The 24,385-nt window shown below is 47.0% G+C and overlaps 1 protein-coding gene across 1 annotated transcript in view; it reads right to left on the bottom strand.

Moving 5' to 3' along the window:
- ATP6V0D2 (ATPase H+ transporting V0 subunit d2) overlaps nt 1-24,385 on the bottom strand; it is a 75,013-nt gene that overhangs the window by 13,179 nt on the left and 37,449 nt on the right. Inside the window, exon 6 of the mRNA XM_030216160.1 lies at nt 6,094-6,270. Within this exon, the coding sequence (XP_030072020.1) occupies nt 6,094-6,270 (177 nt within the window). The remainder of the gene's footprint in view (nt 1-6,093; nt 6,271-24,385) is intronic.

Raw genomic sequence — 24,385 nt, 5'->3', positions numbered from 1 at the left:
TGCCTCCATGCAGGTTACATACCTCTATGCCATTTTTAAGTGTGAAGGTCATTTTCAATTTTGCTTTGATTCCCTCCTCTTTCTATATAGGAATCCTCTGTGTGTATCCCACACATTTTGAATTCTGTCACTGTTTTTAACCTGACAACAGTTACATAGTAAAATAGTATAAGATGGAAGATAAAGCCCCACATGATTCATCCAGGGGACCTTTTACCAAGCTGCTGTAAAATGGGCCCTGTGGTAGCAGCAATGGCCATTTTTGCTGTATGTCAGGGCCCTTTTTACCACAGCAGGTAAAAAGCCTGAAAAAACAAATTCCCATGCGATACGTTTGCACTTACTGCACAGGGGGCACTTACCACCACCCACTGAGGTGGCGGTAAGGGCTTCCATGCTATCCTGGCACTAACCGGGTAGCACGCAGTGCTGCCCGATTACCACTGGGTAACCCCCTGTGGTATATATATATATTTTAAATCCAACAGTGCCGGAAATGGCGTACGCTGGAGGTGGAACTACTGTCGGTGACCATGTTGGGTCAGCGGTAGTTTCGGGTTACCGCACACCAACCCTTTAGTTAAAGGGCCCCCCAGGCTGCCTAACAAGGTGGCCAGAGCCACACCTGCCACTCTGTGCAGGTTACACTCGTTCATGATTAAATCCTGACATCACAAATGGGGAAGCTGGAAATTTGCCATAATACCAACCTGTTATATTTGGCACAATCATAGAAGAGTGGTTTTGTAATTTTAGTTGCAGCATAGTCACATTTGTTGTCAGTACTTGATTAAAACCAGCAATCCAACAGTGTTGCAAACTGGCATTTTACTCGCTATCAACCTTAAGGTGTCTCCCGTCCCTCTCTGAGATACACTCATAGAATATGATATGAATGTGATAAAATTCCCACACTTGTTCTTGATCTGTCCTTGCTATTCTTGGGTCACCGACTGTCAGTGTCTGCCCATCACTGGTCTTACTTCCCAACTGCTGGAGTTTCCGTCAAAGCCCACTCCAGCCCATCCAAACCCGTCTTTCCATAATCAGGACGCAGACCGTAGAAGTCTGCCCTGTTTTGCCATATTTGGGACACAAACCATAGAAGTCCATCCAGCATTAGCTTTACATCCTAACTACAATAATTGCTGTCTAAGCACAGCCAAATTTTGGGCTCTGTTTACTAAAGTGCACCAGCAGTTTTAACACGCGTTAACGCTACAGGCACCTATATATTCCTTTGGGTGTCTCTAGTGTTAGCGCATGCTAATTTTTAGCACACACTAAAAACACTAGTGAGCCGAAAGTGCGGCTTAGTAAACAGGGCCCTTTGTGTTGATTCCATCCTCTGTCTGCATTTTTGAACTCTGTCACTGTTTTCATCTCCATCACCTCCCCTGGAAGGACATTCCAGGCATCTACCACTCTCTCCATGAAAAAATACTTCCTGATGTTATCTTTATGTCTACCACCCTGTAATCTCAGTTCATGTCCTCTAGTTCTACCATTTCCCTATCTCTGGAAAAGATTTCTATGTATAATAATACCTTTCAAATATTTAGATGTCTGTGTCATATCTCCCCTACCTTTTTTCTGTAGGGTATAGTAACATAGTAACATAGTAGATGACGGCAGATAAAGACCTGCATGGTCCATCCAGTCTGCCCATGACACACTCATATGTGTATACCTTACCTTGAATTTGTACCTGTCCTTTTCAGGGCACAGACCATATAAGTCTGCCCAGCAGTATTTCCCGCCTCCCAACCACCAGTCCCGCCTCCCATCACCGGCTCTGGTACAGACCGTATAAGTCTGCCCTCCCCTATCCTCGCCTCCCAACCACCACCCTCTCTTCCCCCCAACTGCTCCACCACCCAATTTCAGCTAAGCTTCTGAGGATCCATTCCTTCTGCACAGGATTCCTCTATGCATATCCCACGCATGTTTGAACTCCGTTACCGTTTTCATCTCCACCACCTCCCGCGGGAGGGCATTCCAAGCGTCCACCACCCTCTCTGTGAAGAAATACTTCCTGACATCTTTTCTGAGTCTGCCCCCCTTCAATCTCATTTCATGTCCTCTCGTTCTACCGCCTTCCCATCTCCGGAAAAGATTCGTTTGCGGATTAATACCTTTCAAATATTTGCACGTCTGTATCATATCACCCCTGTTCCTCCTTTCCTCCAGGGTGTACATGTTCAGGTCAGCAAGCCTCTCTTCATACGTCTTGGAATGTAAATCCCATACCATCCTCGTAGCTTTTCTTTGCACCGCTTCCATTTTTTTAACATCCTTCGCAAGATACGGCCTCCAAAACTGAACACAATACTCCAGGTGTGGCCTCACCAACGTCTTATACAGGGGCATTAAAACCTCCTTTCTTCTGCTGGTCACTCCTCTCTCTATACAGCCTAGCAATCTTCTAGCTACTGCCACATATTCATGTCTTCCAATCTCTTCTCATGCATCTTTTGGCACAAACTCAATACCATTTTTGTCACTAGGATCTCCACCACAGGTAATGGCTTCAAACAGGAGTTTGCCTGGAGGTCCCTACACTAGTTTTAAGTTTCTTTGTTGTACCTCATGTTTAAATACTAATACATTTAAAAGTGCTTGGAATGACTGTTGCTTTTGGGCAGGAAGGAAAGGCAAAACACATGTTTACTTTCAGAGCTTCTACATAATCTGCGTTATGTTTGATAAGATATCAGAAAAAAAACTTGTTTTTGTTCTTTTCCCCTTTCACTCTTAGATTTATTTTTGAGCACATAATCATGTTTGACCAATGAAAGGCTCAGTGGTTGAAGAACAGTCCTGGGATCAAATACAATATTCTGATTTTAAACGGTTTGTTCTTGCACCATGGGTTGCTTCTGTACTAGAACAAAATGCTTGTTATGCAAGATTATTTTGTTTTATAAAATGATTAGGCAAATAAGTTGCTTTTTATTTATTTATTATTTGTGAGATGCACTATAAGAACCTCAGGCAGGCATGCCAGTGATACAAGGATGGGAAACTGAAGTGTGGACTTGGACTAGAAGATTTTAAAATGGGACTTGGTCCTGCACATATGATGCATACTTTTTCAGTCCTTAAAAATGTAAAATCATGTAAGGGCACTCCCCCCAAAAACACCCAATGAAGCTAGTACTGGGATAAAACCAAAGTATGACATTATAGACTCAAGAAATATGCAAGCAGGCATTTTAAGTTTCTGAGCTGGTATGGCTGCTTTGCGTTGGCATGCGCTATAAATGCTAGCACACCTTAGCAAACAGGGCCATGGTCTTTATCTGTCATGCCTTTCTATGTTTCTCTGTTAAAGGGGATAGTAATAGACATGAGACCCTGAGTAGGATTACGAACTGTATATTAGCAGTGTGGCAGTGGTCAATTTGAAATGGGTCATGACTGAATTCTAATAAATCTGACATTATGGAGGTGTTTGGATTAGAGAGGATTTGGTGATATCTCAGATTTGTTAAAATAACTCCATCCTTAAGGTTTCTAGAGAGGTTTGGAATCTGGGTGTATATTTGGATTCTATACTGTCTCTATTCCCATATTTATAGAATGCCTTTTTTCAGTTGACATTGGTAAAAAAAAAAACACAACAAAAAACTGATGTCCTTGTTGACTTATTGAGCTGATTAAATAGACCGTACCATTGATTTATTGCTCCGTCATTTTTTTTCTCTGTATGAATGTTTGTATTTTTATACAGTTTTGTTAGCAATGTTAGGAAAAACAATTCTATGTTATATTATTTTGAATAGTTATTAATTTTTTATGGTAATTTGAGTTTTGTATCACTTTTTTAAAGCTATTATATAATTTTGATTTTGTTGCTAATATGTTATAGTTGGAATATTATAGCTTTCTTATTTATTGTTATAATTTTTGTTATTTTTTATATATGTCATTTAGGGCGGTAATGTGATACAGCAAGTAATAAACTTATTAAATAACTAAAAGTGTCTTTTACTACAGTGCTTCTCAACCCAGTCCTCAATCAGGTTTTCAGGATATCCTCAATGAATATGCATGAGAAAAATTTGCATATCAAGGAGAAAGTGCATGCAGATCTACCCTAAATACCTGACTGGTTGGGTGTGCCCCATGGACTGGTTGAGAAGCATTATTTTACTTAAGATAGTGCATGTTCTCTGCCAGAGGACTCATTTTATTCCTGTGGGCCCTACCGCAGATAACATTTATTTATTTGTTTATTTATTAGGCTTTATTTACCGCCTCTTTGAAGGAATTCATTCAAGAAAGTTTACAGGAAGAATAAGTCAAATATAGGTAATAGACAATTATCTCAGTAAAAATATTCAAAACAACACCAGAAGGTGTGGCCTGGTATGCTACATTACAATGTCAACACAATACACAATAAAAAATGTTAATAGACAGCATAAGGTATAATCAAAGATGGAACATATGGATAGATAAGAGAGTAACAGGAGTTAGAAAATAAGGGGACTAATTTAAAGAAAGTTGTACGTGAGGCTAGAAAGGTGCATGAAATATCTCAGCTAGGGTAGGAGTGGATAAGTATGTGCTAATCTTTTTGTAAAAGACCCCCTAAATAAAATATATTTCAAGCCCACATTACTATTACTTGATGAAGTGTGATAGTTTCTTGGGCAATTAACAAGGGGGTATTTCACATTAAGGGGTGGATTGAAATTCAGACCTAAGGAGGTTGTATATCCTAGCACAGAAATCTTGGGGGTTGATATGCAAAAGGACTTCTTAGCATTGGGCGTTAACCACATAAATCCTTTATTTTGAAAAAATAGTACCAGTCAGTGCATAATCTTTCACCAGACATCTTGATATCTTTCCTTAAGTTATGCAATTAGGAGGACGTAGGATCAGTGTTGTTCCTGCGAGGGAGCCTAAAAGTTATGTCGCTAGTATTGACGGTGAGAACTATCCAGATAACTTTAGCCATTTAGTAGAACTTTAAAATAGATGTCCTAACTTATCCATTTTAGTTTAGGACAACATATTCAGCAGCCTTACTTACATAGAAAAAGCCACTGAACATTAAGCACAAAGGTGCCCCTTTTACTAAGCTGCGGTAAAAGGATCTGGCATCAGTGCGTGTTTTTGATGCGGGCCAAGGCACCCTTTTACTGCAGTGGATAAAAGGCTGATTTTCTTTTTTAAAGAAATGTTTGTGTGGTAAGTGATGCACTTGCTGTGCAGCCATTTCAGGGGTGTGTGTGTGGGGGGGGGGGGGGGGGGGGACACTTACTGCCACTCATTGAGGCGGCAGTAAGGGCATATGCATTAACCTGGTGGTAACCGGACAGCTTAAGGCACTGCCTGATTACCACCGGATAAACACTGGTGCTATAAAAATAAAAAAGATTTTTGTACCACCTGAAATGGCTCGTGCTGGGGGTGGGAACTACTACTGGGTTGCTGTGGAAGCCTGGTGGTAGTTCCGGGTTAGCGAGTGGTAAGCCTGCATTGGGCTTACTGCCACTTAGTAAAAGACCCCCCAAAATAAGTGGATAAGTCACTGTCTTATCTTTACACAGCAGCCAGGAGGCTGAATGTCGTTCCCATTACTGCTACAGGGCAAGACATTAAGAACTAAATTCTATAAATGGTGTCTAAAAAAATCAGCACCGAAAAAAGCACTTATTGCTATTCTATAAATGATGCTTAAAGTTAGGCGCCATTTATAAAATAGCGCTTAGTGTGGGAAATGCGACAACATTTAGGTGCAACCATTTATACCACTGATACCTTGGTATAAATCCCCCTGCCTAAATTAGGCACAAATCCCCACTATTCTATAACAACTTTCATAAATTGTGGGAACGCCCCCAATCCATCCATGACCCTCCCATGGACATGCCCCCTTTTTTGACCCGAGTGTAAATTTACATGTGTAAATTTTAATTAAATACAATTAGCACCAATAATTGCTTGTTAAGAAGCCAATTATTAGAGTTAATTGGCTAGTCAATTAAATTATGAGCACTAATTGGGCATGCTTCCAAATTTGCAAGCACAATTTTTAGTGACTTTTATTGAATTTGGGGGTAAATTACTGTTACATACTGCAAAGTAGTCTGCTGTAGATTTCACTTGTTCGTAGTCGTCTGCATTGGCCAGCAGATGTAAGCCTTCTGGATACAGCTTCCCACAAGTCGGGTACAGGATCTTGCGGTCTTCCTTGGTTAGTTCCGTACAAAAGGAATTAATTGTGATGATAAACGCTCGTCTGTCTGCTTCAAACTTAATTAATGAAACAAAAAACAATTACATACGGAATTAACAACTGTGCTCATCATGATCAGGTAGAATGAGATCAAGCCCTCCCTCCCCCCTCCCCCCCACACCTTTCCATTAGGATAAGGATTCTCAGCCCAGTCCTCAGGACACATCCAGTCAGCCAGGTTTTCATGATACCCAGAAGTAATATGCATGACATAAATTTGCATGCCCTACCTCAATTCTATGCACATCATCTCATGCATATTCAATATGGGTATCCTGAACACCTGAGCAGTTAGGTGCGTCCCAAGACTGGGTTGAGGACTCCTGCATTAGGAGATTCTGTTTCTGTTATAGAGTACATTCATTGTGGAAAGTAGTCGCATGTTTAGAGCAGTAGGCTCAGAACTAGGGAACATAGGACTCAATTCCCACTGATCCTTTTTTTTTTTAATCTTGAAGGTCAGTTAACCTTTCATAGCACTGGGTACAAATTAGATGGTAAGCCTCTGAGAACTGAGATATACTTCCTATAACTTGTCCTGAGTTAGTACTGAAAAAGGCAAGAACCAAATCCAAACACTCCAGAATAATATACAGCAAGATGCTGAAATGGGACTTTATTTAGTACTAGTAAAAAAGGCCCGTTTCTGACACAAATGAAACGGGCACTAGCAAGGTTTTCCTTGGAGTGTGTATGTTTGGGAGAGTGTATGTGAGAGTGACTGTTTGAGAGTCAGAGTGAAAGTGTGAGTGTGTGAGAGAGAGAGTGAGTCTGGGTGTGAGTGTGTTTGTGAGAGAGTGTGTGTGTGAGAATGAGAGTGTGTGCAAGTGTGTATGTGAGACACAGTGTGAGAGAGAGTGTGTGTGTGTGGGCGAGAGAGAGAGTGTGTGTGACACAGATTCTCTGTGAGAGTGAGTGTATGAGACCAAGCGAGTGTGTGAGTGACTGTGTGGCACATAGAGAGTGAATGTGATACAGTGTGAGACAGAGTGTGTGAGAGTGAGAGTCAGAAAGACATTGTATATGAGAGAGAGAGTGTGAGCAATTCCCCTCTCTCCCTGAGCCCTGCCCTCCCAATCCATGGCCATCCATGTTTCTCTGTCACCTGCCCCCTCCATTCATCCCTATCCAGCATTTCCCCTCTCTGCCTGAGGCCTGTCCTGCAATCCATATCCATCCATGCCCATCTGTCCCCTCCATTCATCCCTATCCAGCAATTCCCCTCTCCCTGAGTCCTGCCCTTCCAATCCATGCCCATCCATGCTCCTCTGTCACCTGGCCCCTCCATTTTTCCCTATCCAGCATTTCCCCTCTCTGCCTGAGGCCTGCCCTGCAATCCATATCCATCCATGCCCATCTGTCCCCTCCATTCATCCCTATCCAGCAATTCCCCTCTCCCTGAGTCCTGCCCTTCCAATCCATGCTCCTCTGTCACCTGGCCCCTCCATTTTTCCCTATCCAGCATTTCCCCTCTCTGCCTGAGGCCTGTCCTGCAATCCATATCCATCCATGCCCATCTGTCCCCTCCATTCATCCCTATCCAGCAATTTCCCTCTCCCTGAGTCCTGCCCTTCCAATCCATGCTCATCTGTCACCTGGCCCCTCCATTTTTCCCTATCCAGCAATTGCCCTCTCTCCCTGAGGCCTGCCCTGCAATCCATATCCATCCATGCCCATCTGTCCCCTCTATTCATCCCTATCCAGCAATTTCCCTCTCTCCCTTAGTCCTGCCCTCCCAATCCATGCCCATCCATGCTCCTCTGTCCCCTGCCCCCTCCATTCATCCATTTCCAGTAATTCCCCTCTCTCCCTGAGCCCTGTCCTCCCAATCCATGCCCATCCATGCTCCTCTGTCCCCTGCCGCCTCCATTCATCCTTTTCCAGCAAGTCCCCTCTCTCCCTTCCATGACCCCCCTCGCATCCATGCTCCTCTCTCTCCCATGTCCCAGCCTGGCCCGCCCTCTTCTCCCCCCCCTTCGCATCCATGCCCCCCCCTTCGCATCTATGCATCCCCCCCCCCTTCGCATCCATGCATCCCTTTTTTTTTTTTTCTTCTTTTTAACTTTACCTCCGTGGCGGTTCGTGCAGCGAAGCGTCAGGGAAGGAGGCGGCGCTCCCGACGTCTAGCTTTCCCTTCGCTGTGTTCCGCCTTCGGCGGAACACAGCGAAGGGAAAGCTAGACGTCGGGAGCGCCGCCTCCTTCCCTGACGCTTCGCTTCCGGATTTGTTTGGTTTGAGGCGAGGGCGGGGCAGAGACGGCTGGGTGGCTTGGAGGCTTCACACCACGAATCCACGAACCCTTCAGCCTGGGAGTGACGTCAGATGGCTTCATGGCTTCAGGGCTTCAGGGCTTCAGGGGTTCACGGCTTCACAGAACGTTGTCCTCAGAACGTTGAGGGTGCGTTTTATTATATTAGATAAGGGCTTATCAACGTTTTACAGCATAAGACAAAAACTGAGCGGTATCTTCTCAGTCAAGGATCAATAGGAACAGCAACTATTTCTGGGATAAGCAGTATTTATTTATTTATTGCATTTGTATCCCACATAAAAATGTTTTGTACTTTTTTGGGGATCTTGCCAGGTATTTGTGACCTGGATTGGCCACTGTTGGAAACAGGATGCTGGGCTTGATGGACCTTTGGTCTGTCCCAGTATGGCAATACTTATAAATGTACTTATGTAACTATGTAACTGAACTGAAAAGCAAGCATACAGTAATGCACTTGAAACACGAAAATGAACAGTGCCACCCAGTGGCTTTGTAATAGATTACACTCTTTTATGATTGGTGTATTTCAACAGTCCCTATGTTCCCTTTCTCTACATGCTGTTAGTTATATATGTCCTACTGATGTACTGTAATACGAAAATCACTCACAGATCAGGCTACTGCTTACTAAATCTTGATATAGTAAAAAAATACAATCAAACAGTTATATGGTATCTGCATTTAAGTAGGGGAAATGTCTCAACTGCTGCGGTTTCCCGTCTTGATTTTAGGGTGGCACGCAGAAAAAGTCATCATCGACTAAAAAACCCCATATAAAGATCAATTCTTTATTGTTTTATGCTCATTTAGTGCTTGTTATTTTTTGTTTTTTGCTCTTTTTATGCTCATTAACATAAATAGTCAATTAAACCCTTGAACTTATCTTTTGCAATGGACTCCAGCTTGCGTGTTGATTCCAATGGTCCCATTTCGTAATGCTTCTTCAGGGAACCACACCGCAAGTCCTCAATAAAGTATTGATGTACTGTGCAACACATTAAATCCTTCACCCTGTCTTCACTACCTATTTTTATGATATCTCTGACCTGTTCCTTCAAAGTTCATAAATTGTTATTAAGGTAGCCTTGGGGAAAGCCACTACTTATTTCATAGGCTAAGCAGCATGGAATCTGTCTACCTTTTGGGCTCCTGAGCTGGACTGGCCACCAGGGGTGTAGCTAGGTGGGGCCACGGGGGCATGGGCCCCCGCAGATTTAGCCCTGGTCCCCTGCTTTCACCCCCCCCCCCCCCCGCCGCCGACGCTCTCCCGCCACATTCGACCCCTCCTCTTGCCACTGTCAACCCTCCCCTGCCACCGCCGCCAGGTACCTTTGCTGGCAGGGGCCCCCAACTCCCACCAGCTGAAGTCCTCTTCAGCGGCGGTCTCCGGCACGTTGCTGATCTGGATTCTGTTTCTCTGAGTCCTGACGTCCTGCATGTTCCTACGCACTGGACTCGGAGACCAGCGCTGAAGGGAACTTCGGCTGGCAGTGGTTGGGGACCTCCGCCAGCAAAAGCACCTGGCGGTGGCGGGGAAAGGTTTGCAGTAGCAGGAGGGGGGTCAAAAGGGATGGGGAGGGGCACCGGGGGGGGGGGGGGGTCAGCAGTGCTGGGGAGGGCTAAAATGTGCCCCCTCACCTCGGGCTCTGGACCCCCTCCTGCCGAAGTCTGGCTACGCCCCTGCTGGCCACTGTTGGAAACAGGATACTAGGCTGGATGAACTTTTGGTTTGAGCCAGTTTGGCAGTTACAGGTCACAAATACACAAAGCAGATACCTGCTGATGAGTACATAAGAACACATAACAGCGTGTAGTATACATTCCTTTGGAATTACTGGGCTCTGTAGGAAATCGGAAGAAGAGACCTCTGAGTACTAATCAAGTGTTTAGAAAACATTTGAAAATGTTCTCTAGTCACATCCATAGTTGGGTCCTCAGATTATTGGGGCCACCTCCTCTCTTGCCTGCTTGCATGCTTGAACTAAGAAACAGTAACTGCCATTGCAAAAATCTGGGTTTTCCTTGCACTTATGTGCTTGAGTTCTCCGAAGTGTAAAGCTTTTTGATAGATCATATGAACTGTGATGATTTTTCTACAAAGAGCGATGAAACATGCAGTAGCATAGCCAGAGGGCCAATTTGCGGTGGGCCTGAGCCCAAGGAGGGTGGGCCAAAAGATTAATTTCTTCCACACCCCCTGCCACCTGCTTCAAAAACCCAAAAGAAAAGAAATACGTGAGCTGACAGGAATCTGCAAGCCCTGCCAGCTGAAGACCTCCTTCCAGCAGAAAGAGCACTTACACCCTGTGCCGCCACCAGCAGTGACCCAGAGTCACTGACATGGCCAGACTCCGCACATGTGCACAAACAGAGCTTGCCCGACAGGTGAGGCAGTAGCAGATCGGGAACACTGCAGCTGACTGCACAGGGTGTAAGGTCTTCAGCTGTTGTGGCAGGGCTTGCAGACACCTGCCAGCCACGCCAATGGACTACTAATTTTGGGTGTGCCTAAGCGCAAACGCTGCTGGAAACATGCATTATGAGGTAAATTCTCTACAGATTGCCTAAAGTTAGGAAAAAGGATGCTGCGTACTAAGCATGAATTCTATAATTGGCATGTAATTGCCATGATATAATACTAGTTTAAGTCCGCATTTTACATGCCATATAGCGGGCACAGCTACTTACACCATGTCAATGGCTGATGTAAATATCCGCACCTAAATGTTACAGTAACTGTTGGTAGTAACTATAGTATTTAAGTGCTGGGCATGCCCCTGATCCACCCACGTGTTTCCCATGTCCGCACCCCTTCGCACTTACACGCTAAAGAACTTGTATGCTAAGGTTCTAGAATATCAACTAAGTTCAGTTATGTGCCTAACTGAAAATTAGTGCCAATTAGCACCAGTTTACACCAATTAACACCAAATAATTGGTTTTTAGTGCCAATTAGCAGATAATTTGTCAATTAAGTTATGCACGCAACAGTAGCTATTCCACAACTTGCACATGCAGTTTGTACAATAAGGACTGGATTTTGTAAATGGTGCCCAAATTTGGGTGCCAAAACAAATGAGTGCTAACCCCCAAATTCTATAAAGGGTGCCTTAAGTTATGTGAGCTAATGTGACCACACAGCCAAATTGCACGCACAACTTATTTGATTAACAAGCCAATCAGCGCTGATAATTGGTACTTAACTGATTAGCGGCACTAATTGGCTTTAATTAGAATTTACGCACACAACTTTCTAGGCATATTCTAATGTGCGCAGTCAAAAAGGATGTGTGGTCATGGGCATGGAATAGGCAGGTTGTGGGTATTTCAAAAATACTATGCACACTATTATGGAATACACCTGATGTGTGCCTAACTTAGGCGCAGGCATTTAGGCCTGGTTTTAGGTGGCTTAAATGGGAGCGCCTAAATTTTAGTCTCAAGAACAGCGCATGAGCGTTTTCTATAAACAACACTTAACTTTAGGCATAGTTTATAGAATCACACTAACTGCATAGTTTTACGGTACCGATTTTTAAGGCACCATTTATAGAATTTTTCCCTAAGTGCTATTGGGCAAATTTGGGCACTGTTTATAGAATAATGCTTAACACCAGAATCCGCACCCAATTTGGGGCTTGAGGATTTGCACCAACTGAAACCTGGTGTAAATCCTTGCACCTTAATAAGATGCAGTTCTGCCATATTCTATAACATTGCATGCAATTTCTAAGAATGTCCCTGATCCACTCATGCCCCTCCCATGGCCACACCCCTTTTTTGGTCCAAGCAGAAAATTTACGCACACATGTTTATACAATCCTGACTAGGAAGATGTGCATGCAAATTTGAATTGTTGCCAATTAGTGCCAGTAATTGATTATTAGCCTCCAATTAATGCCAATTAACTGCTCATTTGTCAATTAAGTTGCGCATGCAATTATGGAATATGACTGATGCACGCCAAATTTCAGTACACAATTTTGGGCACCATAAATAGAATCCGGGACTAAGAGTAAACTTGTGCTCACCATTCAGACTATACTTCTCCGTCATTGAAAAAATATCATTGGCTTCCTGTTGAACAATGGATTATCTATAAGCTTGCATTACTAACTTTCAAGGCTTTTCGTACTGGTACTCCTGACTATCTTTCTTGCCTTACCATTCCCTATTGTCCCACTAGATCTCTCCGTTCAATAAATGACCATAGGTTGGTATTACCCAGTCCAGGATTAGCTTACCTAGAATCTACACGGCGCAGGGCATTTTTCTTTCTCTCCCCACACTTGGAACAGTTACTTTACGTAGTAATAGCTCTCTTAAGAGTTTCAAAGTGGAATTAAAAACCTGCCTTTTCCAGCAAGCTTTCGGGGAGATTGGCTAATTTGATAAGCATCTGCTACACCATCTTTTACTCTCTATTCTTGCTTGTCCTCATCTGCACTTTTCTATCTTTTCTGTCTTACTTGTCTCTCCTTCCTTGAGTTTATTATCTCCTTCTATGTTGCACTGGAGTTCTATTCTTAACCCTCTGTGATTGTGTTGTTTTCCTATATTTTAATTGAGTTTCTTTCCTTTCTTTGTTTTAGCCTGTACAGTGTTCTGCTCTGCTAGTCAAGCTGTGGCAAAAGGGGGCCAGTGCTGCCATCGGCACGTGTTTCACATGCTCGCCGAGGCCCCCTTTTACCACAGCTGGTAAAAGGGAAGCCTCGCTTTCCTACAGGAAATGGCCACGCAGCAAGTAAAGCACTTGCTGCATGGCCATTTTGGGAGGGAGCCCTTACCGCCACCCATTGAGATGGCGGTAAGGGCTCCTGCGTTAGCCCAGCATAGTAACATAGTAACATAGTAGATGACGGCAGAAAAAGACCTGCATGGTCCATCCAGTCTGCCCAAGACAAACTCATATGTGTATACCTTACCTTGAATTTGTACCTGTCCTTTTCAGGGCACAGACCATATAAGTCTGCCCAGCAGTATTTCCCGCCTCCCAACCACCAGTCCCGCCTCCCATCACCGGCTCTTGTACAGACCGTATAAGTCTGCCCTCCCTATCCTCGCCTCCCAACCACCACCCCCTCTTCCCCCCAACTGCTCCGCCACCCAATTTCAGCTAAGCTTCTGAGATTGGGTGGCGGAGCAGTTGGGGGGAAGAGGGGGTGGTGGTTGGGAGGCACTGCCCGATTACTTCCGAGCACACTCCGGTGCCACAAAAATAAATAAAATTTTGTAGCACCCAAAATGACGGCGCACTAGAGGTAGGAAGTACCGCCGGGCTGTTGCGGTAGCCCGGTGGTACTTCCTGTATAGCGAGCAGTAAGCCTGCGTTGGGCCAAAGTTTTGGAAATAAAATAAATAATAAAATAAATAAATTATTGAATGAGGGGATATTTTTCTATTAAATAGAGCTCATAGGTCTTAATAATAGTACATAGTTTAGGTGGCTGTGAGACAGAGAAATGCTTTTAACCAACTCTTGATATTTTTGGTACAGGAAGCATGCAGAGTAGAATTTATGCAGTGTTAGTGACCCAATGGAAAAAGAAGTACAAGAATTTAATGGCAAGGTTCAAATGGGTTTTCTGGTCTTTCAATAAAATATTGTAGTTATTTCTCAAGTTCTGATATCATCATATGAAAAGTGAGCATAGTATTAGCCACTAATACTTGCTTAATTGATGCTACAAAACAGATTATATTATATTACATATGCATTTATTGGAATCGCTCAGCACTTCATAAGAAACAAACCAGTCACAGGGAAGGTTTTAACAAGGTTTTGTGAAAGTTTCCCTGTATAGTGAGGCGAACAATTAACAGGATTAAAATGATTAAAAATTGCAATTATTATTTTAAAATCCAACTCTGTGGGGGTTTGACCATTTTTTGAATAGAGGGTATGATACATACCTGTAGCAGTTGTTCTCCGAGGACAGCAGGCTGATTGTTCTCACGACTGGGTTGACGTCCGCGGCAGCCCCCACCAACCGGAAAAAGCTTCGCGGGACGGTCGGCACGCAGGGCACGCCCACCGCGCATGCGCGGCCGTCTTCCCGCCCGTGCGCGACCGCTCCCGCCAGTTGAATGACAAGCAATAAAGTATAAAACACAACTCCAAAGGGGAGGAGGGAGGGTAGGTGAGAACAATCAGCCTGCTGTCCTCGGAGAACAACTGCTACAGGTATGTATCATACCCTTTCTCCGAGGACAAGCAGGCTGCTTGTTCTCACGACTGGGGTATCCCTAGCTCTCAGGCTCACTCAAAACAAGAACCCAGGTCAATGGAACCTCGCAACGGCGAGGAAACAACAGAAATTGACCTACGAAGAACAACTAACTGAGAGTGCAGCCTGACCAGAATAAATTCGGGTCCTGGAGGGTGGAGTTGGATTACACCCCAAACAGATTCTGCAGCACCGACTGCCCGAACCGACTATCGCGTCGGGTATCCTGCTGGAGGCAGTAATGAGATGTGAATGTGTGGACAGATGACCACGTCGCAGCCTTGCAGATCTCTTCAATAGTGGCTGACTTCAAGTGGGCCACCGACGCTGCCATGGCTCTGACACTATGAGCCGTGACATGACCCTCAAGAGTCAGCCCAGCCTGGGCGTAAGTGAAGGAAATGCAATCTGCTAGCCAATTAGAGATGGTGCGTTTCCCGACAGCGACCCCTAGCCTGTTAGGGTCGAAAGAAATAAACAATTGGGCGGACTGTCTGTTGGGCTGTGTCCGCTCCAAGTAGAAGGCCAATGCTCTCTTGCAGTCCAATGTGTGCAACTGACGTTCAGCAGGGCGGGTATGCGGCCTGGGGAAGAATGTTGGCAAGACAATTGACTGGTTAAGATGGAACTCCGACACCACCTTCGGCAGGAACTTTGGGTGAGTGCGGAGCACTACTCTGTTGTGATGAAATTTAGTATATGGAGCATGAGCTACTAGGGCTTGAAGCTCACTGACTCTACGAGCTGAAGTAACTGCCACCAAGAAAATGACCTTCCAGGTCAAGTACTTCAGATGGCAGGTATTCAGTGGCTCAAAAGGAGGTTTCATCAGCTGGGTGAGGACGACGTTGAGATCCCATGACACAGTAGGAGGCTTGATAGGGGGCTTTGACAAAAGCAAGCCTCTCATGAATCGAACGACTAAAGGCTCTCCAGAGATGGCTTTACCTTCCACACGATAATGGTAAGCACTAATCGCACTAAGGTGATTCCTTACTGAGTTGGTCTTGAGGCCAGACTCTGATAAGTGCAGAAGGTATTCAAGCAGGTTCTGTGCAGGGCAAGAACGAGGTTCTAGGGCCATGCTCTCACACCACACGACAAACCTCCTCCACTTGAAAAAGTAACTCTTTTTAGTGGAATCCTTCCTAGAGGCAAGCAAGACCCGGGAGACACCCTCAGACAGACCCAACGCAGTGAAGTCTACGCCCTCAACATCCAGGCCGTGAGAGCCAGAGACTGAAGGTTGGGGTGCAGCAACGCTCCGTCGTTCTGCGAAATGAGAGTCGGAAAACACTCCAATCTCCACGGTTCTTCGGAGGACAACTCCAGAAGAAGAGGGAACCAGATCTGACGGGGCCAAAAGGGCGCTATCAGAATCATGGTGCCGCGGTCCTGCTTGAGCTTCAGTAAGGTCTTCCCCACCAAAGGTATGGGAGGATAAGCATACAGGAGGCCGGTCCCCCAATGGAGGAGAAAGGCATCCGACGCTAGCCTGCCGTGTGCCTGAAGTCTGGAACAGAACAGAGGCAGCTTGTGGTTGGTCTGAGAGGCGAAAAGGTCCACCGAGGGGGTGCCCCACGCTCGGAAGATCTTGCGTACCACTCTGGCATGGAGCGACCACTCGTGCGGTTGCATGACTCTGCTCAGTCTGTCGGCCAGACTGTTGTTTACGCCTGCCAGGTATGTGGCTTGGAGGAGCATGCCGAACCGACACGCCCAACGCCACATCCCGACGGCCTCCTGGCACAGGGGGCGAGATCCGGTGCCCCCCTGCTTGTTGACGTAATACATTGCAACCTGATTGTCTGTCCGAATTTGGATAATTTGACAGGACAGCCGATCTCTGAAAGCCTTCAGTGCGTTCCAGATCGCTCGGAGCTCCAGGAGGTTGATCTGCAGATCCTTTTCCTGGAGGGACCACAGACCCTGAGTGTGGAGCCCATCGACATGGGCTCCCCACCCCAGGCGAGATGCATCCGTCGTCAGCACTTTCGTGGGCTGCGGAATTTGGAATGGACGTCCCAGGGTCAAATTGGTCCGGATGGTCCACCAGAGCAGTGAAGTGCGACAACTGGTGGAGAGGCGGATGACATCTTCTAGATTCCCGGTGGCTTGGAACCACTGGGAAGCTAGGGTCCATTGAGCAGATCTCATGTGAAAACGAGCCATGGGAGTCACATGAACTGTGGAGGCCATATGACCCAGAAGTCTCAACATCTGCCGAGCTGTGATCTGCTGAGACGCTCTGGTCTGCGAAGCCAGGGCCAAGAGATTGGTGGCCCTCGCTTCGGGAAGGTAGGCCTGAGCTGTCTGGGAATTCAGCAGCGCTCCTATGAATTCCAGAGATTGAGTTGGCTGGAGATGGGACTTTGGGTAATTTATCACAAACCCCAGCAGCTCCAGAAGTTGAATAGTGCACTGCATGGACCGGAGGGCTCCTGCCTCCGAGGTGTTCTTGACCAGCCAATCGTCGAGATATGGGAACACGTGCACTCCCAGCTTGCGTAGGTAGGCCGCTACCACCACGAGGCACTTTGTAAACACTCGTGGGGCAGAGGCGAGCCCAAAGGGCAGCACACAATACTGAAAGTGCCGTGCGCCCAGGCGGAATCTGAGATACTGTCTGTGAGCTGGCAGTATCGGGATGTGAGTGTATGCGTCCTTTAAATCCAGGGAACATAGCCAATCGTTTTTCTGAATCATTGGCAGAAGGGTGCCCAAGGAAAGCATCCTGAACTTTTCTTTGACCAGGAATTTGTTCAGGCCTCTCAGGTCTAGGATGGGACGCATCCCCCCTGTTTTCTTTTCCACAAGGAAGTACCTGGAATAGAATCCCTGCCCTTCCTGCCCGGGTGGTACGGGCTCGACCGCATTGGCGCTGAGAAGGGCGGAGAGTTCCTCTGCAAGTACCTGCTTGTGATGGGAGCTGAAAGACTGAGCTCCTGGAGGACAATTTGGAGGCAGGGAGGCCAAATTCAGGGCGTATCCGCACCGCACTATTTGGAGAACCCACTGGTCGGAGGTTATGAGAGGCCACCTTTGGTGAAAAAATTTTAACCTCCCTCCGACCGGCAGATCGTCCGGTACGGACACTTGTAGGGCGGCTATGTTCCCGTGGATCCAGTCAAAAGCCCGTCCCCGGCTTTTGCTGTGGAGGCGCAGGGGGCTGCTTAGGCGCACGCTGTTGACGAGAACGAGCGCGCTGGGGCTGTCCCTGTGCCTGACGAGGCCTTCGGGCCGGCTGGTTGTACCTACGCTTTGCAAAAGAATAGGGTGCAGCCTGCCGTGCCCGGGAAAAACGCCCACCCGTGGGGGCGGGTGCTGAAGGCGCCCGGTGGGAGAGCTTGTCGAGAGCGGTTTCCCGCTGATGCAGTTGGTCCACCATCTGCTCGACCTTCTCACCGAAAATGTTATCCCCCCGGCAAGGGACGTCAGCCAGTCTCTGCTGGGTGCGGTTGTCCAGGTCAGAGGCACGCAGCCATGAGAGCCTGCGCATCACTATACCTTGGGCCGCAGCACGAGATGCCACGTCACAGGTGTCAAAAATCCCCCTGGACAGGAACTTTCTGCACGCCTTCAGCTGCCTGACCACCTCCTGATAAGGCCTGGACTGCTCCGGCGGGAGCTTATCGACCAGGTCCGCCAGCTGTTGCACATTGGTCCGCATGTGGATGCTCATATAGAGCAGGTAAGATTGGATGCGGGTCACGAGCATGGAGGACTGGTAGGCCTTCCTCCCAAATGAGTCCAGAGTGCGAGACTCCCGCCCCGGGGGCGCCGAGGCGGTATCCCTCGAACTCCGTGCCCTCTTGAGAGCAGAATCCACGACCGCTGAGTCATGGGGCAACTGGGGCCGCATGAGCTCTGGGTCAGAGTGGATCCTGTACTGGGACTCTGCTTTCTTGGGAATGGTGGGATTAGTTAATGGTCGCACCCAGTTCCGGAGCAGCGTCTCCTTCAGGACATTGTGCAGCGGTACCGTGGAGGACTCTCTAGGTGGTGATGGATAGTCGAGGACCTCGAGCATCTCGGCCCTCGGCTCTTCCACAGAGACCACGGGAAAGGGAATGCTTATAGACATATCCCGCACAAAGGAGGCAAAGGAGAGACTCTCAGGAGGTGAGAGCTTCCTCTCCGGTGACGGCGTGGGGTCCGAGGGAAGGCCCGTAGACTCCTCTGAGGAGAAATATCTCGGGTCCTCCTCTTCCCCCCACGAGTCCTCATCCTCGGTATCGGACATTAGCTCATGTAGCTGAGTCCGGTACCGGGCCCGGCTCGACGTCGAGGCACCGAGGCCTCGGTGTCGTCGAGCGGTGGACTCCCGCGCCGGCGGGGACGGAGCTCCCTCCATCGACGTCGACGGGGACTCCACCTGCGTGGCTGTCGAGACCGGCACCGCAAGCGGCGGCGGTGTCGACTGCCCCGGCGCCGGGCTAGAGCTCGCCGGCGCCACAGTCATCGGCGCCGAGGGCGCAAGCACCCCCGGCGCCGGCACAGCCTGGCGCATCAGCCCTTCCAGGAGCCCCGGAAGGATGGCTCTGAGGCACTCGTCCAGGCCCGCTGCCGAGAAAGGCGGTGGGGCCGGTAAGGGTGTCGGTGCCAGAAGCTGCTGGGGGCCAGGAGACGGCACCGAGGTGCCGGAACCCCGACGCGTCGGTACCCTCCACCACCGACGGAGATCTCTCCTCTCTGTGATGACGCTTCGGCGTCGACTCCTCTTCAGGCACCGAGGGCTCCCGGTGACGGCGCTTCTTGTCCTTCTTCCGGTGCACGTCACCGGTGCCGGAGGGCATGGAGGAGGAGGAGGTCGATCCCCCTCGGTCTCGAGGTACCGGGTCCGACAGGGTTCGGTCCCGTGGCTCACGAGTTGAGGGAGTGACCGGGGCCGACTGCCCACGCGGTCTCTCTACCCCACTCTCGCCGGCGGACCGGCGGGCCGACGGGACCTGTTCTCCTGGGGTCGCTGCCATCGGTGCCGATGTCTCGGGCATCGATACCGGTACCGAAGAACCGGCCTTCGATACCGATGCCGTCGAGGTCGACGTCGAGGGGCCGGCGCAAGTTCCAAAAAGACGGTCCCGCAGAACTTGCCTCGCAACCTGAGTCCGTTTCCGGAGACCGAGACACAAAGCACACGACTTGAGATTGTGCTCCGGCCCGAGGCACTGGAGGCACCAAGCGTGGGTGTCGGTCTGCGAGATCGGCCGGCCGCAGCGACCACACTTTTTAAATCCACTCGGGACCTTCGAGGACATCGACGGAAAAATCGCGTCGGCGAAGTCAAAGTCGGCAATGGTGGCTAAAATCACACCACGAAAATTGAAACCGACCGAGCGGCCACTAGGCCGCAACGAGGCGTCCCCGCTAGAAAGCGAGGGAAAAGGGAGGAGCGCGTGCTCCACACGCGCAAAATTCTTTTTTTTTCTTTTTTTTTTTTTTTGGATAACAAAACGAAACGAAAGAAGAAGAGGCCGAAAAGGCCAAGAGCGACGACCCGCGTAAACGCGGTCGAAAATTCCGGCGGCTGAAACGAGAGAGTTGCAAAAACACGACTCTCTCAGTCGCGGAAAAAAAGTAACTGGCGGGAGCGGTCGCGCACGGGCGGGAAGACGGCCGCGCATGCGCGGTGGGCGTGCCCTGCGTGCCGACCGTCCCGCGAAGCTTTTTCCGGTTGGTGGGGGCTGCCGCGGACGTCAACCCAGTCGTGAGAACAAGCAGCCTGCTTGTCCTCGGAGAATGTTATTTACACTCCATATTAATATTATTTTTGCCCTTTGCAGTGGACCGGAGCCTGACGCAGCTGTGGCTAGTGGTTCAACCTTTTGAATATGATAAGCTAAATATAAATTGCTTTATGTTCTGAATTAAGACAAATCAACTAAATTTAATGCATTTCTAAAAAAAATTTAACGTATTTCTAAAAGGTTCTAAAGTCACAATAGACCAGTGAGGAGGCAAAGTGAGCTAAAAGTTCTTTCTGGATCCTATGAAAACATTCGCCACTGAGGTCTACGACTTGCAAACTGAAGTTTTTAGAAGATACAAACTGAAGGGCTGTTTGAGGCATAACATTTGTGGATTACCCCCGTCTAAACAAAGATTGATGATTAGAGTGGGTGCCAATTGAAGGTAACATACACAGTAGCATGTATTACAGGGTTTCAAAGCATTTCTCAGATAGTAAAAGTACCTGACATTTGGCCTCATACTTGACAATAACACCCTGATTGTGTGTCAAATTTCTTCACTGCACATTTGGCCATGCTATAGTCCCTATGCTATACTGCTATGTTAAGTCTGTTTGAATATTTTATATCCAAAACTGTGCCAACAATCTACAAAGAACATTTCCCCCCTCTAAATTGCTTTAGAAGGATGCAAAAACATTCCTGAAAGATAAACCATAAATATAGTTTCCTCTGGGGTGCAAGGACCTGATCTCTACAACACCTTCAAAAAGAGGACAGGGGAGAGATGCAACACTGTCTGAGTCACTGCTACCAAATTAAAACTTGGAAAAGTGAGACTCAGGGATGGAAAATGTTTTGCCCTAAGTCATCAAACAGATAGTGGCAGAACGGCTTTTTAAAGTTCAGCAGATGGCAGAGCTATGCTCCATCTGAGTAAGTATTACATTTCATGTTCCTCTTTTTCTCACTACACTTATGATCATTGTGTGTTTGTGCCGGTAAATCTTCCCTTAAGGCTTTTGATACACTCTTTCCTTTAATATTCCTTCTCCTCTCCTTTGTGCCCTTATGTATGGCCTGTAATCTGTTTGGAAACCATTTCTGCTCACTTTGGTTACCACTCTGTGAGGACCTGTTTAATCCACCTTAGGCCTGCTATTCTCAGGATGCTAGGACCAGGATCTCTATGGTTTATTGTACAACACTTGATTATATATCTCTCCAATTAATCCAAAGCATGGCACTATGAGAAAGTACAGCTACATACACAGGGCCAGCGTTAGGACGTAGCAAGTAGGCCTCAATGCCATAGAGGGTCCCAAGCCTGACTCAAGCTGAAGGAGTCATAGTCTGTAGGCGAGCTTTGGGGCCTCTTCCCTAGTTTCTGCCCTGAGTTCCTGAATGTTTAACACTATCCCTGTACATATAAAGAAATATAAATAACGGGCCTGATATTTAGAAAATGTGAGCTCCTAAATTTAGTGCCTCTTAGTTTCATTATTTTTTTTCTTTCCTCTTTGTCTCTTCCTTTCCACTTTTCCATTATCTCTTTACTCTTACATTTATTTTTGTCTTTACTGTACTATTTTCTGACTTTCTAGTTCACTTTTTGTCATCTCCCCTCTAACCTACAGGTTAAAGCAGCAGGCTGGAAACTAGGGTTCAAATCCCACTTCTGCTATCCCACTGATGCTCCTTGTGATTTTGGTAAGTGACTTCACCCTCCATTTCCACAGATACAAACTTAGGGGCCGATGCAAACAGCCACCTTGGGCTTAATCGTATGGTTACCAAGGGTAGTACACAGGTTGTAGGTGCCAAACAATGGAGAAAGGGATTGAGCACAGGTGTTAACCCATGTGGAATATATAGCTGCACAATGCATTAAAATGAATGCTAATGAGGCAATGGAGTATTCCACGCAATGCGGAGAGGTGAACAGAGGCTTTTGATACACAGTTAACAAGAGAATTTTTTTTGCCAGGTCCAGGGCTGTGTACTAGAGCTCATAGAGAGGATTTCATGTCAGTTTTTGAGATTTAACTGTCAGTTTTGTCTCCTTTTGCAACCTGAATGAAGACTCTTTAAGGTTCAAAAGCAGACAGAAGGTTACAGACAAGTGCACGTGTCTGAACAAAAGCGAAATATGTGCCTTGCAAAAATTGCTTCCTCAGAAATGTTTGCAAAGCTCATATTTAGTTGCAGAATAACAGGCGCTGATGTGTGCTGGCCCTTCTGTTTTCTTTAGTTCATGCGCACAAGAACCTGTGTGTACCACAAAACCGTTCTGCACATGCATCCGGCATGCTCCCCCCCCCCCCCCATTAGATGCAAGTTTTCTGCGAATAAAAGAAGAATACATTTAATTTTCTGCATAGCTTGGTATTATTCTTCTGGTAGAAGCCAGGCGCTGAGACATCTGCACACAGTAGGGCCGCTGAGAGGGGGGGCAGGGGGGACAAAATGGCGCCGCAGTTCCCGGTCTCACCCACCCGTCCTTGGCTCTGTTGTCAGCCCCTGTCCGTCCGCCACTGGGCCACCCTGCATTCAAATCAATTTGGCAGCACCTCACTTCCGTGCAAAAGCGCAGCGGCAGATCGCATCCTTTCGGGCTTTCCCTCCCTGTGTCCCACCCTCGAGGGAAGGCCCGAAGGGAGGCCCCAGGTCCAGCTGTCTCTTGGCGGCCCTGATTGTGAGTCTTTCTGGCAAATAGAAGAGGTATATCAAACCAATAAATGATAAACGATTGGACCCTCAGAGGCCTATCTACCAACCTACGGTGAAGAAAATTACTATGGGATTCATTAAGCCTGTTACACCTCAGTACTGTGGCTTAGTGAATCCCACAGAGATGTTCTTTTTGTATTGCTGCAGTAAGGAATGTTGTGCATTCCCAGGCTCAGCAGCATTGGAAAACATGCCCTCAACTTGCACTCACCATCTTTTAAAGCCAGCTATCTCCCTGGTAGCCTAAGGACATCATTTTAAAAGCATCTGCATTTGTAACTGGTGGCATATAAATGTGTAGGTTGCATACATGTATAAATGGTGATTTCAGAATGATGCCATTTACATGTGTCAATGGCTGGGATCCAAAGATTTCAGATGTGTGTGGTTTGGGTGGACCAAAAAAGTATGTGTATATTTCCTATTTTACAATGGGAATATATGTGTCATAGTAAATGTCGGCAGATAAAGACCTGCTCAGCCCACTTCTTCATGATTAAATGCTAGTATACTTAATCTCTGCCTTTCCCTGTCAATTTTGGGGCACAGACCATAGAAGTCTGCCTGGCACTGGTCCTACTTCACAATTACTGAGTTCCCGTTCAAGCCCATTCCAGCCTCGATCCTGATCTGTTTTTGCCATTAACAAGACCCAAACTATAGAAGTCTTCCAGGCTTTGGTTTTATTTCCCAATCTCTGAAGCTGAGGTCAAAGCTCACTCCAGTTATGAGGCCAATTAATTTTGCTTTAATTGGATTCCATCCTTTTTTTTTTTTTTTTTAACATAGTGATCCTATTGCATTTGCTCTGAGGCACATGCAATGCCAGCTTTCTGATCTTTTGACTGGAGTCTTCGCCAGTGATTTGGGAGCAACTGCACTAGCCTCTGTGGTATGTCTACCACCACCTCAAAAAATCAGAAGAAAGAGCTATTTCAGTCCTGTTCTCAACTGACTTCTGCTGTTGTGCAACTTTTTAAAAATCTGGCACATTCATGTGCAAATGATGACAAATGCACATGTATGTGGTAAAATTGGCACACATGCATGTATGCCCTGGCACTTACATGGATAAATTACACTGGCTTCCTGTACAGGAGCGAATAACTTTTAAAATTTGCACCCTAGTCCATAAGATCCTCTACGGAGCATCTCCAGCATACATTGATGCCCTAGTCAACTTGCCACCAAGGAATTCATTTAGATCTTCTTG

This window comes from Microcaecilia unicolor, chromosome 1, assembly GCF_901765095.1.
Source record: "Microcaecilia unicolor chromosome 1, aMicUni1.1, whole genome shotgun sequence".
In the NCBI taxonomy this organism is placed as follows: Eukaryota; Metazoa; Chordata; class Amphibia; order Gymnophiona; family Siphonopidae; genus Microcaecilia; species Microcaecilia unicolor.
The sequence above is the reverse complement of the archived record's forward strand: the minus strand, read 5'-3'. Positions and strand labels throughout refer to the sequence as shown.